General features: G+C 42.3%; 1 protein-coding gene across 4 annotated transcripts in view; it reads left to right on the forward strand.

Moving 5' to 3' along the window:
• The window catches only part of TAF7L (TATA-box binding protein associated factor 7 like), a 224,037-nt gene that overhangs the window by 158,867 nt on the left and 47,503 nt on the right, over positions 1 to 17,667 (forward strand). For all 4 annotated transcript variants that reach the window (XM_056540862.1, XM_056540861.1, XM_056540863.1 and 1 more), the window contains 3 exons: positions 12,914 to 13,078; positions 17,203 to 17,315; positions 17,403 to 17,462. In XM_056540862.1, coding sequence (XP_056396837.1) covers positions 12,914 to 13,078; positions 17,203 to 17,315; positions 17,403 to 17,462 — 338 coding nt within the window. The remainder of the gene's footprint in view (positions 1 to 12,913; positions 13,079 to 17,202; positions 17,316 to 17,402; positions 17,463 to 17,667) is intronic.

Raw genomic sequence — 17,667 nt, forward strand, 5'->3', positions numbered from 1 at the left:
TGTCTCACCCCTAAGCCCTGTTTAGTGGTTTACATTCATATATGGGGTATTTCCTTAGTCTGGAGAAATTGGGCTACAAATGTTGTGGGGCATTTTTTTCTCTATTACTACTTGTGAAAATAAAAATTTGGGGTAATACCAGCAATTCAGTGTTAAAAATCTAATTTTTCCCTTTTACAGCCCACTGTTCATAAAACCTTGTTACGTTCCTTGAGGGGTGTAGTTTCTTAAATGGGGTCACATGTGGGGTTTTTTCGCCGTCCCTAAATACTTCTTGTACTCTTTGCATTACTTATTGTTGCTATTTCTGGCTTGTTTCTGTGCTCTCTGCCGACATCACGAGCACATTGCTCTCTGCCGACATCACGAGCACATTGCTCTCTGCTGACATCATGAGCACAGTGCTCTCTGCTGATATCTCTGTCCATTTTAAGAACTGTCCAGAGTAGGAGAAAATCCCCATAGCAAACATATGCTGCTCTGGACAGTTCCTAAAATGGACAGAGATGTCAGCAGAGAGCACTGTGCTTGTGATGTCAGCAGAGAGCACTGTGTTCCAAAAAGAAAAGGATCTCCTCTGTAGTATTCAGCAGCTAATAAGTACTGGAAGGATTAATATTTTTTAATAAAAGTAATTTACAAATTGGTTTAACTTTTTCTAGTACTAGTTGATTTAAAAAAAATTAAGTTTTTAACCGGAGCACCCCTTTAATTCTTACCTTTTATAAGTAGACACCTGTTCCTATCTTGTCATGCCTGAAGAAGCTATGCATGCGCAGTGAAACGCATTGCATTTTGGTCTTTAAACTACCTTTTATCCTCCATGTCCATCTGGTTTTGTCAGCGCCACGCTGAGCCGGCTATATCCACTGAAGTCCTTCCTTGATTGTATGATTGCCATTCGCAGCCGCATCGCAACAGAACCACCTAATGTAAACACCGGTAGCTATCGTGGTGAGGGGGGTGATAAAATCATCTTACCGGGTGCGTAGCGATGCCGCAAAAAGCGGCAGGTATCCGCATGACGTACATGTACATCATAGGTCGGGAAAAACCTCCCCGGTCACAACGTACATGTATGTCATGGGTCGGGAAGGGGTTAAGGTCAAAATGGTATATACCAAAAATAAATTAAAAAATTAAGTCCAGAATTGCTTATATTTGGTCACTTCATATATCATTAAAAAAAAGATAAAAAGCATTCAAAAAGTCCCATCAAAACAATTCTGCCAACAGAAATTCCTCAGTGCAAACTGGGCAAAGGAAAGTCCATTGAAGTCAATGGATCTTTCATTTAGGGTGCGTTCACACGCTAGTAGCTAGCAGCGAGTTTCCCGCTGCGCGAAACCCGCTACGAGTTACGCTACCATTGAATTAAATGGGTCCGCGGACAGTCGGCAAATCTGACATTATTGCGGACTGTCTGTGGACCCATTCAAATCAATGGTAGTGTAACTCGCAGCAGGTTTCCCGCAGCAGATAAATTGGAGCAGAATTACTCGAGTAAATTCCTCTCCAACTCCTCAGTGTGAACATACCCTTATAGGAGTAATAAGAGACTATTTCAAGCATACTAATTTTCCTACAAAAAGTTATACCGTATTTCGTGCTGAAAACACCCCCCTCGGCTTATACTTCAGTGAACTCTCCACCCGCAGTGGTCTTCAACCTGCGGACCTCCAGAGGTTTCAAAACTACAACTCCCAGCAAGCCCGGGCAGCCATCGGCTGTCCGGGCTTGCTGGGAGTTGTAGTTTTGAAACCTCCGGAGGTCCGCAGGTTGAAGACCACTGCGGCCTTCAACATCATCCAGCCCCCTCTCACCCCCTTTAGTTCTGTACAGTACTCGCCTCCGCTCGGCGCTGGTCCGGTGCTGCAGGGCTGTCCGGTGAGGAGGTCGTCCGGTGGGATAGTGATTCCGGGCTGCTATCTTCACCGGGGAGGCCTCTTCTAAGCGCTTCGGGCCCGGACCCAGAATAGTCACGTTGTCTTGACAACGACGCAGAGGTACGTTCATTGCCAACGTACTTCTGCGTCATCGTCAAGGCAACGCCTCTATTCTGGGCCCAAAGCACGGAGAAGAGGCGCCCCCAGTGAAGATAGCAGCCCGGAACCACTATCCCACCGGACGACCTACTCACCGGACAGCCCTGCAGCACCGGACCAGCGCCGAGCGGAGGCGAGTACTGTACAGAACTAAAGGGGGTGAGAGGGGGCTGGATGATGTCGAAGACCGCAGTGGTCTTCAACCTGCGGACCTCCGGAGGTTTCAAAACTACAACTCCCAGCAAGCCCGGACAGCCGATGGCTGCCCAGGCTTGCTGGGAGTTGTAGTTTTGAAACCTCTGGAGGTCCGCAGGTTGAAGACCACTGAGGGCGGATGATGACAAGAGGATGATGAAGGGGGGGTGTGGGATGATAACAAGAGGATGATGAAGGGGGGTGGGGATGATGACAAGGGGATGATGAAGGGGGGTGTGGGATGATTACAAGGGGATAATGAAGGGGGGTGGGGATGATGACAAGGGGATGATGAAGGGGGGGTGTGGGATGATTACAAGGGGATGATGAAGGGGGGTGGGGATGATGAAGGGGGGGTGTGGGATGATGACTAGGGGATGATGACAGGTGATGATGATGAGGGTCTGGATGATGACAGGCGGTGATGATGAGGATATTAATGATGGGTCTGGATGATGACAGGGGGGATGATGTATTTCCCACCCTAGGCTTATACTCGAGTCAATAACTTTTCCTGGGATTTTGGGTTGAAATTAGGGGTCTCAGCTTATACTCGGGTCGGCTTATACTCGAGTATATACGGTAATTTTTTTTTTTTAAGTAGTAAAGCAAAATAAAATCCATATAAATTGGGTTTTGTCCTAATAGTATCGACCTACAGAATAAAGATAAAGTAATTTTTATCAATGTGCACTGCGTAGAAACTTAAGCCTCCTAGAGTTACAAAATGGTGTTTGTTGTTTTATTTTTTTCAGTTTTGCCCCATAAATATAAATATATATAAAATATATACAGTGGTCCCTCAACATACGATGGTACTCCATTCCAAATGAACCATCTTTTGTTGAAACCATCGTATGTTGAGGGATGGATCCGTGCAATGTAAAGTATAGGAAGTTGTACTCGCCTGTCCCCGCCGCTCCAGACCCGCCACCGCTGCCCTGGATGTCGCCGCGTTCCCGACGCTCCGGACGTCTCTGTTTCCCCGGGATCGTCGCTCTATTGTCTCTGCCATCACGTACCGACATACAAAAGCATCGTATGTTGATGCTGCCTTCAACATGTGATGGCCTCTGAGAGGCCATCACATGTTGAAATTTTCGTATGTTGGGCCATCGTAGGTCGGGGGTCACTGTATATTTATGTTTTGTTTTTTTTACTATAGATTTGGTAGTAAAATGAGTGATGTCATTACCAAGTACAATTGGTGACACACAAAACAAACCCTCATATGGGTATAAGTGGAAAATTAAAAGTGTTATGGCTATTAGAAGGCAAGGTGGAAAAACAAAAGTCCAAAAATGAAAAATTCTTGCATCCTTAAGGGGTTAAGAAAGAGACTCATCAGGCCACCCATGGCGCAATTCTTATCATATCCCAGAAAAAAAGGAATAAAAAGCAATCAATAAGTCAAATATACTTAAAGCGTCAGATCCAACAAAAACATTTTTTTTTTTTTACATATATCACTCAGTACCTAATCCTGACCGTGTACATCTAATTTTTGTGTCTAGCACCTTTTTTTTTTATTACACTTTTAATTTAGCTCACTAGTCTGAATTCCTCTCATTGCAGGTCTCCGCCCCCTCCCTCAGTATGCTGTCTGCTCACATCTCCCCTAGCATTAGCAAAACTACAACTCCCAGCTTGTCCTCACTGACAGTAGGGACACAAGCTGACAGTGGGAGGATTTTTCCTCCAGCTGTGAACCCTGCGCTCACAGCTGTCAATCAAGGAAGTGGGTCCATGATGTAGGTGATGACGCATGGACACAGCAGGACTAGTATGTGTCCAATCAGGGGGGGGGGGGAGTTGTTTTAATGGCTTTTTCAGTATGAAATACTGAAAATTTTCTAATGAAAGCAATTGCAAAACCTATTGGTCTTGCATGCTTTACAACATATCAAAAGTTTTAGTATCTGGCAGTGCTAGTTTTAAAGTCTCAGATCACGGCGAAAAAAAATCAGCCCTCATACAGCCGCTTATACAAAAAAGTAAGAAAGTGATAGGGGGCAACAATAAGGCAACTTAAACCTGTTAAAGGGGTACTCCGGTGACATTTATTTTTATTAACTGGTGCCAGAAAGTTAAACAGATTTGTAAATTACTTAACCAAGAGATATGGAAAGACTCAAAGTGCTCTGGACAGCAATAAAGACCTGGGCTACCCAACTGACACCTATACCCCAGGTATCACTAAATATATCTAAATAATTAAATAAAGAATGGGGCTCAAGGTCAAGGATATGTGGAGTAGTAAAAAATGTATTAATAGTAATATAAAATACACCCAATATTGGTTGGTGCCTGGCTGCCTGCAGGGCCCTTGCAGGTGCACAGGAACCAGATAATAATAGTTATCAAAATATTATATAAAATGTGTATATCTTAAAAGTAAATAGCCTTAAAAAATTACTTATAAATAGTAATACTCTGAGATCAAACAGGAAACTAATTATTGGAAATACTGTTATTAGACCACTATAGTTATAGCGGAGTTCATAGTAGTTCAACAAAGTTCATTGCTTGGGGTCACTGATAAAACATCCAAGGGAGCTTCCACCAATCAGGCTAAGAACATAAAGGATACAGTCTATTAGTCTTATGTCAAGCCAGGGACATCAAATGGCCATCAATCAGTCAAATCTCGGTAGCATCAGCAATAGGTTACTGTCTGCAACATTAGCAACATTTGTATCAGGCGGATTTAAGTCACACTGCTCTGTACAGCATTGAATGAATAGGATACTATGTAGCGATATACGTTCAGTTGAGAAGTATGTGACAATTACATCTCTGTGTAAAAGAGATAGAAGTGATACGCTCACCAGTCTGGGCATCTGCTGGATCGCTGCGGTAACAGCTTCCCCGGTTGCTGGAATGGTATCTCCGTTGGGTGAGTGAAATCCCTGTGCGGCTCCTCTGTGTACCGGCTCGCTCAGCAAGAGAGATTACCGCTCGGAGACTCGGCCGTCTCCCGGTTAGAGTGGTGAAAGTTGCAGTGGGCCTGGAGTCGGGGGACTACAGCGCTGTGGCTGTATCACTCAGATGGAGGATCCGGTGATCTCCTTGTGTCTCACCAGCGCACGGTGGGAGAGGCTTTGATTGACAGGTAGTAGTCTTTTGGTGTAGATTAGGTTTTACTGATGTTGGAGGCAAATATCGTGGTATAGTTGATCTCAAGAGTATAATTTATAGGGCTGGACCTGTTTCAGAACCTCCTGGGTTCTTTTCTCGGCAGCATAAAATGTGAATGGTTTGGGGGGTCATTCTCTATCTCTTTATATATGATGGAGACCTCCCCTTACTACATGACGTCATATCCAGTGTAAATAGTGATAAATTTATGAATGGGACTAGTAGTAAATCTGTGTAGTCTGACTAATTGTATATAAAATGTTAGTATCATACATCTCCATCAGTCATTGTGTATATAAGTAATATATATGGGATCTGTATGTACAGTATTATGTCTACTATGTAGATGTTATGCATTCTAGTTATGTAATAAGCAATAAAAAAATAAATAAAATAAAATAAACATATATATACGAATATGGGAAAAATGTAATGCAATGTAGCTATAAAATATGGACTATTAAACAGATAGATAAAATTTTTTAATAAATAATAAATAATGAAAATATTGATATACTATAATGAATTGTGCAATAATATACAAAACAAAAGGACCACCTAAGAGATGAACAATTAAGGGGAATTAGTGGGGTATTTGTAAATTACTTCTATTAAAAAAATCGTAATCCTTCCTGTACTCCTACCTGTACTTATTAGCTGCTGAATACTACAGTGAAAATTATTTTCCATTTAAAACACAGAGCTGTCTGCTGACATCATAAGCACAGTGCTCTCTGCTGACATCTCTGTCCATTTTAGATACTGTCCAGGGTAAAAGGAAATCCCCATAGCAAACACATGCTGTTCTGGACAGTTCATAAAATGGACAGAGATGTCAACAATTTCCGCTGTAATATTCAGCAGCTAATAAGTACAGAAAGGATCAAGATTTTTTAATAGAAGTAATTTAGAAATCTGTTTAACTTTCTGGCACCGGTTGATAAAAAAAAATAAAAAAAATAAAAATTCACGGGAGTACCCCTTTAAGGACCCAGGGAGTACAGGTACATCCTGACACCCTGGTACTTAAGGACCCAGGACGTACCTGTACGCCCGTGGGAATTTCTGTCCCCGCCCGGACTGGGGTGACTGCTGATATCGATCAGCAGGCACCCTGCTCAAATGCCCAGGGGGTTCATCAGGGTTCATGTCTGCGATCACCGCAAATCGCCGGTGAATTCACACCAGCGATTTGCGGCAATTCCGGGTCTATGGTGACCCGTAAAATAAGGGGGATCGGGGTTGTCCAAGACACCCACGATCCCCCTGAAGGGATAGAAGTGAGGTGGCAGGGGTGCCACCCCTCCAATCCCTGCTATTGCTCGTATATAAGCGACGACCAATAGCAGATTGGGGGCGGGGCAGAACGGGGAAACCGACAGAGTACCGATTCCGAAGTCCACTTACCCATCGGCAGAGGCTACGGGCGGCGATCGGCTGCGGTGAGTGGCGAGCGGCGATGTCGTGCGGCTGGATCCTACTGAAGCCGGTAAGTTGCCTAGCAACATCTGGAGGGCTACAGTTTGAGAATACTATACAGTGGTCTCTAAACTGTAGCCTTCCAGATGTTGCAAAACTACAACTTCCAGAATGCCCAGACAGCTGTTTGGGCATGCTGGGATTTGTAGTTTTGCAATAGCTGGAGGGCCACAGTTTGGAGATCACTGTGCAGTGGTCTCTAAACTGTAGCCCTCCAGATGTTGCAAACAGCAAATCCCAGCATACCCAAACAGCTGTCTCGGCATGCTGGGAGTTGTAGTTGCGTACCTCCAGCATAACTACATCTTCCAGCATGCCCTTTGGCGATCAGTACATGCTGGGAGTTGTAGTTTTGCTACAGCTGGAGGCACACTGGTTGGAAAATACAGAACCTAATTGAAGGTTTTCCAACCAGTGTGCCTCCAGCTGTTGCAAAAGTACAACTCCCAGTATGCACGGTCTGTCAGTACATGCTGGGAGTTGTAGTTGTGAAACAGCTGGAGGGTACATTCACATGGGCGAGTTTACAGTAGATTTCTTGCTTGAAGTTTGAGCTGCGGCAAATTTTTTGCCTCAGCGCAAACTCCTAGTGGGAAACTCGCTGTAAACCTCCACCGGTGCGAATATACCCTAAAAACACTACACTACACAACCACATAATAAAGGGTAAAACATAATCTATACACCCCCTTACACTGTCCTCCCCCAATAAAAATGAAAAACGTATTGTATGGCAGTGTTTCCAAAATAGAGCCTCCAGCTGTTGCAAAACAACAACTCCCAGCATTTCCGGACAGCCACGGACTGTCCAGGCATGCTGGGAGTTTAGCAACAGCTGGAGGTACCCTGTTTGGGAATCACTGGCGTAGAATACCCCTTTGCAATCCCTAATTTAGTCCTCAAATAAATGCGCATGGCGCTCTCTCACTCGTATTTCAAGGAAACGGTTTAGGGCCACATATGGGGTATTTCTGTACTCGAGAGAAATTGAACTACAAATTTTGGGGGTCTTTTTCTCCTTTTACCCCTTATGAAAAGGAAAAGTTGGGGGCTACACCAGCCTGTTAGTGTAAAAATATTAAAAATTTTACACTAACATGCTGGTGGTTGCCCCCATACTTTTTATTTTCACAAGCGTCAAAAGGAGAAAAAGACCCCCAAATTTAGTAACACCATTTCTCCTGAATACGGAAATACCCCATATGTGGGTGTAAAATTCTCTGCAGGCGCACAACAAGGCTCAGTAGTGAGAGCGCACTATGTACATTTGAAGCCTAAATTAGTGATTTGCACAGGGGTGGCTGATTTTACAGCGGTTCTGACGTAAACGCAAAAAAATAACTACCCACTTCTGACCCCATTTTGGAAATTACACCCCCCACGGAACGTAACAAGGGGTATAGTGAGCTTTAACACCCCACAGGTTTTTAATGAAAATTCTCATTGTCAAGTTTTAAAAAAAAGAAAAAGAAAATTCTTATAAATTATTTAGAATATACATTTTCACTAAAATGCTGGTGTTACCCTAAATTTCATTTTCACAAGGGAAAATAGGAAAAAAGCCCCCCAAAATTTGTAACACCATTTTTTCTGAGTTAGAATATACCCCATATGTAGATGTAGAGTACTATGCGGATGCACTTCAATGCTCAGAAGAGAAGGAGCACCATTGGGCTTTTGAAGAGAAAATTTGTCCGGAATTGAAAGCCACGTGTGTATAAAAAGCCCCCATAGTGGACCCGGGGGGAAACTACACTCCTCATGGAATGTTATTAGGGGTACAGTGAGCATTTGCGTCCCACAGGTGTCTGACAGATTTTTGGAACAATGGTTCGTGGAAATTAAAAATGTAATTTTTTATTTGCACAGCACACTGTTCCAAAGATCTGTCAAACGCCAGTGGGGTGTAAATACTCACTGCACCCCTTACTAAATTCTGTGAGGGGATGTAGTTTCCAAAATGGGGTCTCGTGTGGGGGTCCACTGTTTTGGCAGCACGGGGGACTTTGTAAATGCACATGGCCCCTGACTTCCATTCCAAACACATCTTTCCAAAATCTCAATGGCTCTCCTCCTCTTCTGAGCATTGTAGTGTGCCAGCAGAGCACTTGACGTCCACACAGAGTATTTGCATACTCAGAAGAAAATGACCCCCAAAATTTGGATCCCCATTTCTTCTATTACCCCTTGTAAAAATAAAAAATTTTGGGGAAAAAAACTGTTTTAGTGAAATAAATAATTTTTTTCATTTTCACATCCAATTTTAACAAAGTCGGTCAAACACCTGTGAGGTGTTAAGGCTCACTGTACCCCTTGTTACATTCCTTGAGGGGTGTAGTTTCCAAAATAGTATGCCATGTGTTTTTTTTTTTTTTTTTTCTGTTCTAGCACCATAGGGGCTTCTTAAATGTGACATGCCCCCCAAAAACCATTTCAGAAAAGCTCACTCTGCAAAATCCCACTGTCACTCCTCTGGTGCACCAGCCGAACACTTGACATACACATATGAGGTATTGGGTTACACATTTTAGGAAGATTTCTCTCCTTTTACCCCTTGTAAGGATTCAAAAATTAGGTCTACAAGGACATGCCAGTGTAAAAAATGAAGATTTTGAATTTTCTCCTTCAATTTGCTGCTATTCCGTGTGAAACACCTAAAGGGTTAACAAACCTTTTGAATGTCACTTTGAATACTTTGAGGGGTGCATTTTTTATAATGGGGTCATTTATGGGGTATTTCTAATATGAAGGCCCTTCAAATCCACTTTAAAACTGAACTGGTCCCTGAAAATTTTTGATTTTGAAGCAGAGAGCTTCAAAGATTAGAAAAAAAAGGCAACATTTTCAATTTTCAATTTCTCATAAAATTTTGGAATTTTTCACTCAGAAATGATGCAGGTATTGACAAAATTTTACCACTAACATAAAGTAGACCATGTCATGAAAAAACATTCTCGGAATCAGAATGAAAGGTAAAAGCGTCCCAGAGTTATTAATGCTTAAAGTGACAGTGGTCAGATGTGAAAAAATGGCCGGGTCCTACACTGAAAATTTGCTGGGTCCTTAAGGGGTTAAAGGTTTACTCCGGTGGAAAATTATTTTTTAATTCAACTGGTTGCAGAAATTTAAACATATTTGTAAATGACTTTTATTAAAAAATCTTAATCTTTCCAGTGCTTATCAGCTGCTGTATGCTGCAGAGGATGTTGAGTTGTTCTTTTCAGTCTGACCACAGTGCTTGCTTTTTTTTTTTTTTTTAAAGAAAATCTGTCACCAGTGTCACCTGCACTAACCTGTCGGTACCGACAGACAGTGCAGGTGACAACGATACTCACCTTGTCCCGTTCCATGGCAGGTATCTTCAGTAGTCTCCTCCGTTAGCTCCACCCCGGGCACCTGGCTTGGGGCAAGGACGGAGCTTAGTGTGATGTCACCGCTGCTGTTGTCTCACAGCTGAACCCTGCAGGCAGCAGTAGCGGTGACGTCACTAAGCTCCGCCCATGCCCCAAGCAGGGTGCCTGGAGCAGAGCTAACAGAGGAGATTACTGGAGATCCCTGCCACGGAACGGGACAAGGTAATAATTGGTGTCATATCTGTAGCAATATAGATGTAACAGAAAAAAATGGGGGGCCCTTACGAGTCGGAGTCTCTTGAAAGGTGCAGACTTTCTTTATTCAGGTGCAGTTAAAATCCCATAGCACAGGATGCCAGGGTCCGCAGCGTGGTGCAGTAAAGCGGCGCAAAAGCGGCTGTTTGCTCCACCACGCTGCGGACCCTGGCATCCATCGCTATGGAATTTTAACTACACCTGAATAAAGACAAAGTCTGCACCTTTCAAGAGACTCAGACTCGTAAGTGCCCCCCCCCCCCCCCCCCTCTATTTTCTTCTGTTGCATCTATTTTGCTATGTGTTGAAATCTGTACGGGGTTGAGCACAGTATGGAGTACCGTAGGTGTTTGCTTTAATGGGAAGCTTTTGGCATTCTGTCAGAAGCTGATAGACACCTGGACTAATTATCGTACAAAAAGTTTATAGTTTTTTAGAAGTAAAACTAAATCAAACCTATAGAAGTTGGGTATCTTATGGACCGATTTGGATATTTACAGAATAAATATGTGTACGGTAATTTTTACCGAAAAGTGCACTGTGTGGAATTGAAAGCCCCCAAAAGTTACAAAATGGTTTTTTTTATTTTTATTTTGCCCCACAAATATAAATATATTTATATATTTTTTTTTTTTATTTAATTTTTTTGCCATAGATTTTATAGTGAAATGATTGATATCATTACAAAGTAAAATTGGAGGGGCAAAAAGCAATCCCTCATATGGGTCTATAGGTGGAAAATTAAAAGCGTTATCATTTTTAGAAGGAAAAACTAAAGTAAAAAAAATAAAAAATGGCCTTGTCCTCAAGGGGTTAATCATATGGATCCACAAAATAAAGAGAACATGCCAGTTTTACAGTAAAGTGCAATTCTTCAAACCATACATTTTATTGTAAAATTAAAGGCGTCAGTACAAAGTATAGTTGCCTGTGTGCGCAAAAAAAAATAAAAAAAAAGAACTTTGTTAGTGGAAAAATAAGTTAGGAAAAATCATTTGTACGACCATTTCCCCCAAATCCACATTTCGGGTACATTCGCAAGTGCATATTTTCTGCTGCAGAACTGCGTCTGCAGATTTTACTGCCCATTGACTTCATTGTGTAGCAAAATCTGCAGAAGCAGATCTGCAGCAAAAAATATGCATGTGTGAATGTATCCTTCCATAACTTTGCTGTTCACCTTAAAATGGACTTTTGTAAAACCCTGAACTATGGTACAGGAACCCTGCTTCTATATAGGGATATAGGGTAACATAACGTAATGTCTACTGAAATCTACCATTTCCAATGCTTCGGTCCATTCAATAAAAACACTTTTTAAAGAAGAATGTTTATGCTTATGAGAGATTGGTGCGATAGCTCGTTTGACTATCCACTGTCGGGCTCCATCTACGCAGAAAATGTGCATATCCAGTTTTGTTACTGCACACAGTAAGGCTTGTTTCACACTACTAAATTACTCCGTTTTAAAGATCCGCACAAAGTTTCGTCTGAAAATCAGCATAAAACTGCAGTTACAAAATCCTATTTCTCCCGTTACTATCTTCCGTCACAAAATAAAGGCCGTTATTAATAACTGGCTGTAACGGGTTAAAACGGCTATTAGGAATACCCCATAGACTATAATGGGATTTTCTAACGTCCGTATAGGATTTTATAACTGCCGTTTTACGGCTGATTTTCAGACGGAACTTCGTACTGATCTTTAAAACGGAGTAATTTTGTAGTGTGAAAGGGGCCTCACTATACTCAGTAAGCACCATTTAGCAAATAGACTGTGGTGGCAAGTGGTTGGCTTCAAAAAGGCATGTCTTTAGAACATTTGTATTTGGCTTTGTGTATTACCAAAAGCCAGTTTGCAGATCTCACAATAGAACTCCTCTATTTGTATTTTTTGTTTTGTTTTTTGCTACAGGGAACCTGTAATCAGTTTCACATATCGTTCACTTGCCCCACTAGCCTTGATTGATTTCTATCTGCTCGGTATTGGGAGAGATCTATCTGGGGGAGCAGGTAGAAGTCACCAGGGACCACCAAATTATGGTTCAGGCAACATGAAAGTTATGGCAGGTTCCTTTTTTTTTTTTTTTCTTTCATATTTCATACAACAGATATTTCTACAAATAGAATTTAGTTTTATAGAGCCAAGCCAAGGAAATTATACACTTATCACCTTTGAACAGTTTTTAATTTTACCTGTCACTAAATGAACTTTTCTAAACTAACTCAGGCTATGTTCCCTTACCATTCCTCACACATTGTCCTCGGTGCACAGAGCGCCGCTTGTCCTCGGTGCACAGAGCGCCGCTTGTCCTCGGTGCACAGAGCGCCGCTTGTCCTCGGTGCACAGAGCGCCGCTTGTCCTCGGTGCACAGAGCCCTGCGGGGGCTTTTTGATGACAGGTACTCTTTAAAGTGTTCATGTGTTTTTTATTCTGTCTTTTTTTAGTGGAAAGAGACGAGCTCCGTGAGATCTTTAATGACATTAGTAGTAGCAGTGATGGAGAGGAAGAGGAAGGAGAACGACAAGAAGAAGAAGACTTAAACATTATGGAAACTGAAGATGAGCAGAGAGGGCGTCAAAATGGCCAGGATGGGGGTACTAATCATATAGGTGAATGTTAACCAATAAAAGCAAATAATATTTATTGTGTGAGGTACATAAATATGCCTTTGATATAAGATGGTCTCTATGGTACTATGCTTGTATATGTTCTTGTTTTTCAAGTAGGTAATTTCTAAGTTAATCCAGTAATGGAAATAACTACAGTTGCGCCCCCACCCGCATAACACATTATGGCTATAGAGATATTATAAATTATTGTTATTCATTATAAATTCTTTTACATGGTCAAAGCATGCTTTAACTGTAAATATTGATAAAATATCCTGGAGAGCTAGGAAAATCCCCCCCATTAGTGAAGTTTAAAAAAAAAAAAAAATGTTCATCTTAAACTGTAAAATGAAGTAAATCCCCGCTAATTCCCATTGGGTGAAATCCTCTAGTCAGCATGCCTTTAACCCCTGTCATGGTCTTAGTACTCTACCCATTAACATAGTAACATGGTTCATAAGAACAAAAAAATCCTTATCAGGTTCAACCCATATCCCTAATGAGTCCCTGCTGAGTTGATCCAGAGGAAGGCAAAAAACCCTCATACTAGGTAAAAATTCCTTCCCGACTCCAAATATGGCAATCAGAATAAATCCCTGGATCAAGGTTCTGTCCCTATAAATTTAGTATCCATAACCTGTAATGTTATTACTCTCCAGAAATGCATCCAGGCCCCTTTTGAACTCCCTTACAAAATTCACCATAACCAGCTCCTCCGGAAGAGAGTTCCACAGTCTCACTGCTCTTACAGTAATAAACCCCGTCTGTAATGGTGTAGAATCCTTCTTTCCTCTAAATGTATAGAATGCCCCCTTGTTATAGATACAGTTTTGGGTATAAATTAGTCATGGGAGAGATCTCTGTACTTCCCCCTGATATATTTATACATATTTGGTTCTTTTTTCTAAACTAAATAACCCTAATTATGATAAAGATTTGCAAAGATTGCTACTTTACTATGCAATCCCCTGACAAGGTCATTAAATGGACACTGTCATGAAGTACTTAAGTACTAAAACATATCTCTTAACATACTTTAATTAAAAACAGTGATTTTAAACAAGTTTTAAAATCACTTTTTTAAATTCGGCCACTAGGGGTCGCCCTCCTAGTGGCCGAATGCATTCGGCAGTGACGTCACTACTGAATTTCGACTCATTGAAGACTTGCAATGAGTCGAAATTCAGGCACTGCGGTGCTCGCTCCCGCCTGTCAATCAAACAGGCGAGAGCGAGCAGGCTGATAGCTGGGGCTGCGCGCATTGGCCAGCTCCACTGGCCTCGCGCACGGCCCCGCCCGCCCCCTTTACCCTGTCCCTGTGCCCACTAGTGTCACATGTGCCCCCCCGCGAGCGCTACCATCACCGATAGCGGTGTCACAAGAATGCCGAGCGCGGCTCTGTTCCCCGTCCCGGTCAGCTGTCAGGGTCCGGGAACAGATTTAAAAGCCTCGCGCGCAGCTAACGTAGTACTGCACAGGCGCAGCACTACGCAAATAGCATAGGGCTAACGTAGGCAGCGCTAGGAGCCTGGCGTTAGCCCTACGCTATTTGCGTAGTACTGCGCATGCGCAGTACTACGTTAGCTGCGCGAGAGGCTTTTAAATCTGTTCCCGTACCCTGACAAGGACGGGAAAGAGGGCCGCGCTCGGCATTCTTGTGACACCGCTAGTGGGCACAGGGACCCCGCTAGCGGTGATGGTAGCGCTCGCGGGGGGGGGGCACATTTAACACCGCTAGTGGGCACAGGGACCCCGCTAGCGGTGATGGTAGCGCTCGCGGGGGGCACATTTGACACCGGTAGTGGGCACAGGGACCCCGCTAGCGGTGATGGTAGTGATCGCGCTCGCGGGAGGCATTCTTGTGACACTATGACATTAGACAATAGGGTGCCTCCAGCTGTTTCACAACTACAATTCTCAGCATTGCCTGACAGCTAATAGCAATCATGGCATGCTGGGAGTTGTAGTTGGGAAACAGCTGGAGGCACCCTATTAGATAAATAAAACACTCATGCATAGACGATGTGAGGGCGGAAGCAAGCGCCCAGCAAGGCATCAGTGACGTCACGCCTGCTGGGAAGCGCTGCTTCCTGCCCTGCTTTATAGAGCAGATTTAGAAGCACTAAATCTGCTCTATTAAAGCGATTAAACATTTTTTTGAAGCCAGGTAGGGGGTTAGGGCTAGATTACTACTAGGTAGGGACATATTAGATTATACAGTACTTGGTGGGAGCTACCCTTTAATAATTATATTAAATAGAACAGAACCCAAAACTGACCCCTGTGGTACCCCTCTAGTAACAGTGACCCAAGTAGAAGAAGTACCATTAAAAATTGCCCTCTGTTTCCTATCACTGAGCCAGTTACTTACCCACTTGCACACATTTTCCCCCAGTCCAAACATTATCATTTTATGTACAAATCTTTTATGTAGCACTGTATCAAATGCTTTGGAAAATCAAGATATACAACATCCAGCGATTCCCGTTGGTCCAATCTTAAGCTCACCTTCTTATGAAAGCTGATAAATACATTTATTTTTATCAAGATACTCCAAAACGAAATAACCCTAATTCTGATAATCTTTCTGGGTACTACAGTCCTCCCTTATTACTCTGGTTGCCCATCTTTGAACCCTCTCTAGCTCCACTATATCTTTCTTGTACACTGGTTCTTAGAAAACCCTGAAACAAAGGTTAAACTAACAGGCCTAAAAAGGTCACTTTTTGACCCCTTTTTAAATATTGGCACCACATTTGCTATGCGCCAGTCCTGGAGAACAGTCCCTGGAACTATAGAGTTCTTGAATATTAGATACTCGAATATATACCATATATACTCGAATATAAGCCAAGTTTTTCAGCAAATTTTTTTGTGCTGAAAACGGCCCCCTCAGCTCGAGTGAGTAAAAGATATACGGCCTGGGCTGCCATAAAATAAAACAATTAAGTGTTTAGTTTAAACACTCCTCCACTCTTTTGGCCATCTTCTCCCCACCAAGCACAGCTGCACCCTCCCCATTGAGGTGCAGCCCGTTCCTATGGTAGAGCCTGTATCCGACAGAGAAGTCGGCCAGTTCTACATGATCCCAAACCTCTCCTTCCTACACCAGCTAAGATCCAAGGGTTCTGTGCTGCCAAGCTGGTCTATTTTTTTTTTTATCCAGTTGCAGTCTCATATGTATGCAATGGGCACCCCTTTTTTCCAGATCTAGAGATGCAAAAGACTCAAATTTATAAGAGTTATTAATTGGGAGCCTTATAGAAGTAACTTATCCTGTTTTTATTTTTAGGCTGTGTATTAGAGGAAAAAGTATGACTTTTTGAAAACTTTATAGAACAGTGTCCTCCAAACTGTGGACCTACAGATATTGCAAAACTGCAAATCCCAGCCACCGGCTGTCCGAGCATGTTGGGAATTGAAGTTTTGTAAAGAATAGGGGATGTGTCTTATCGCAAGGGTTCCCAATGGTCGGCACCCCGGCTCTCTGCTTGTGGCACCTCTCTCTATGCACAAAGCAACCTCCGGTCCTTGCACAGATTTGGCCTAATTCACATTGCTGATGGACTCCGTTATTCAGAGTTCCAACAGCAATTCCGTCAGAACAGCGTGAGTTTAGCGCAGAAAAAAAATAGTGCATGCACCATAATTTTTTTTCTCCACTAAACCACCGGATCCCTAACTGACCCCATTTCAGGGTCTGTTCTGCTCAAGTAAAAAAAGAACAGTCAAACTTACCCTGAGTGGCACAGAACACAACGTCACTGTGAACTTAGCCACTGGGCTCCCCCACGATCAATCCCTTATCCCCTATCCTGTGGATTGGGAATAAGATGTTCTGCACCGAAGTAACCCTTTAATCATTGAGGATTTTTTTTTTTGTGTTGAAATTCTGAGGTTACCTCTCACATGAACAATGTTTCTTGAATCGCATGAATAATCTTCCTGTGAACATTTTACTGTTTGCATTGGGTGCTTTTCTGCTTATGGGTTTTGGTAACATCAGGGATATTGTAGTAGTATTGGCATAGAATGTAGCACTTATTTAGAAAATAAATACACTATAAATTCCCAGTGCTAAGTGTTTGTGTTGATATGGTTCTGAATAGTTTATTTCCTTCTAGTACTAGAATTGCAAAAACAGGTTGAAAATTTACAGAAGAAACTGCGGGAGACTCAGGAAAGAAGGAAACGTCAAGAAGAACTCATTATGAAGGTGGAGAATGTTGCTTTGAAGGTAAGAAAAAGGTTTGTGTATATTGGATGCTTGTGAATCTTATTATAAGATTGTTCTTACCATTGTCTGTCATCTGTAAATCCCCAGACACGTCTACAAGCAGTGCTTGATGAATTCAGGCAGCAGGAAGACCGTGAGAAGCAACAGGTAAGATATGTTGCAAATGTATGGTCTTCTAATCTTTTTACACTGCAAGTGTTTGCTTCTTATATCCTGTTTGTATATTAGTTCTATATCATATGTTTTTAGTAAAAACATGATTTAAAGGGGTTTACCCCCTTAAATGGGCACTGTCACCAATTTTATTTTTTGATATGTTGTAGTACTTATGTACTACAACATATCTGTAATA

This window comes from Hyla sarda, chromosome 9 (assembly GCF_029499605.1).
Source record: "Hyla sarda isolate aHylSar1 chromosome 9, aHylSar1.hap1, whole genome shotgun sequence".
NCBI lineage: Eukaryota > Metazoa > Chordata > Amphibia > Anura > Hylidae > Hyla > Hyla sarda.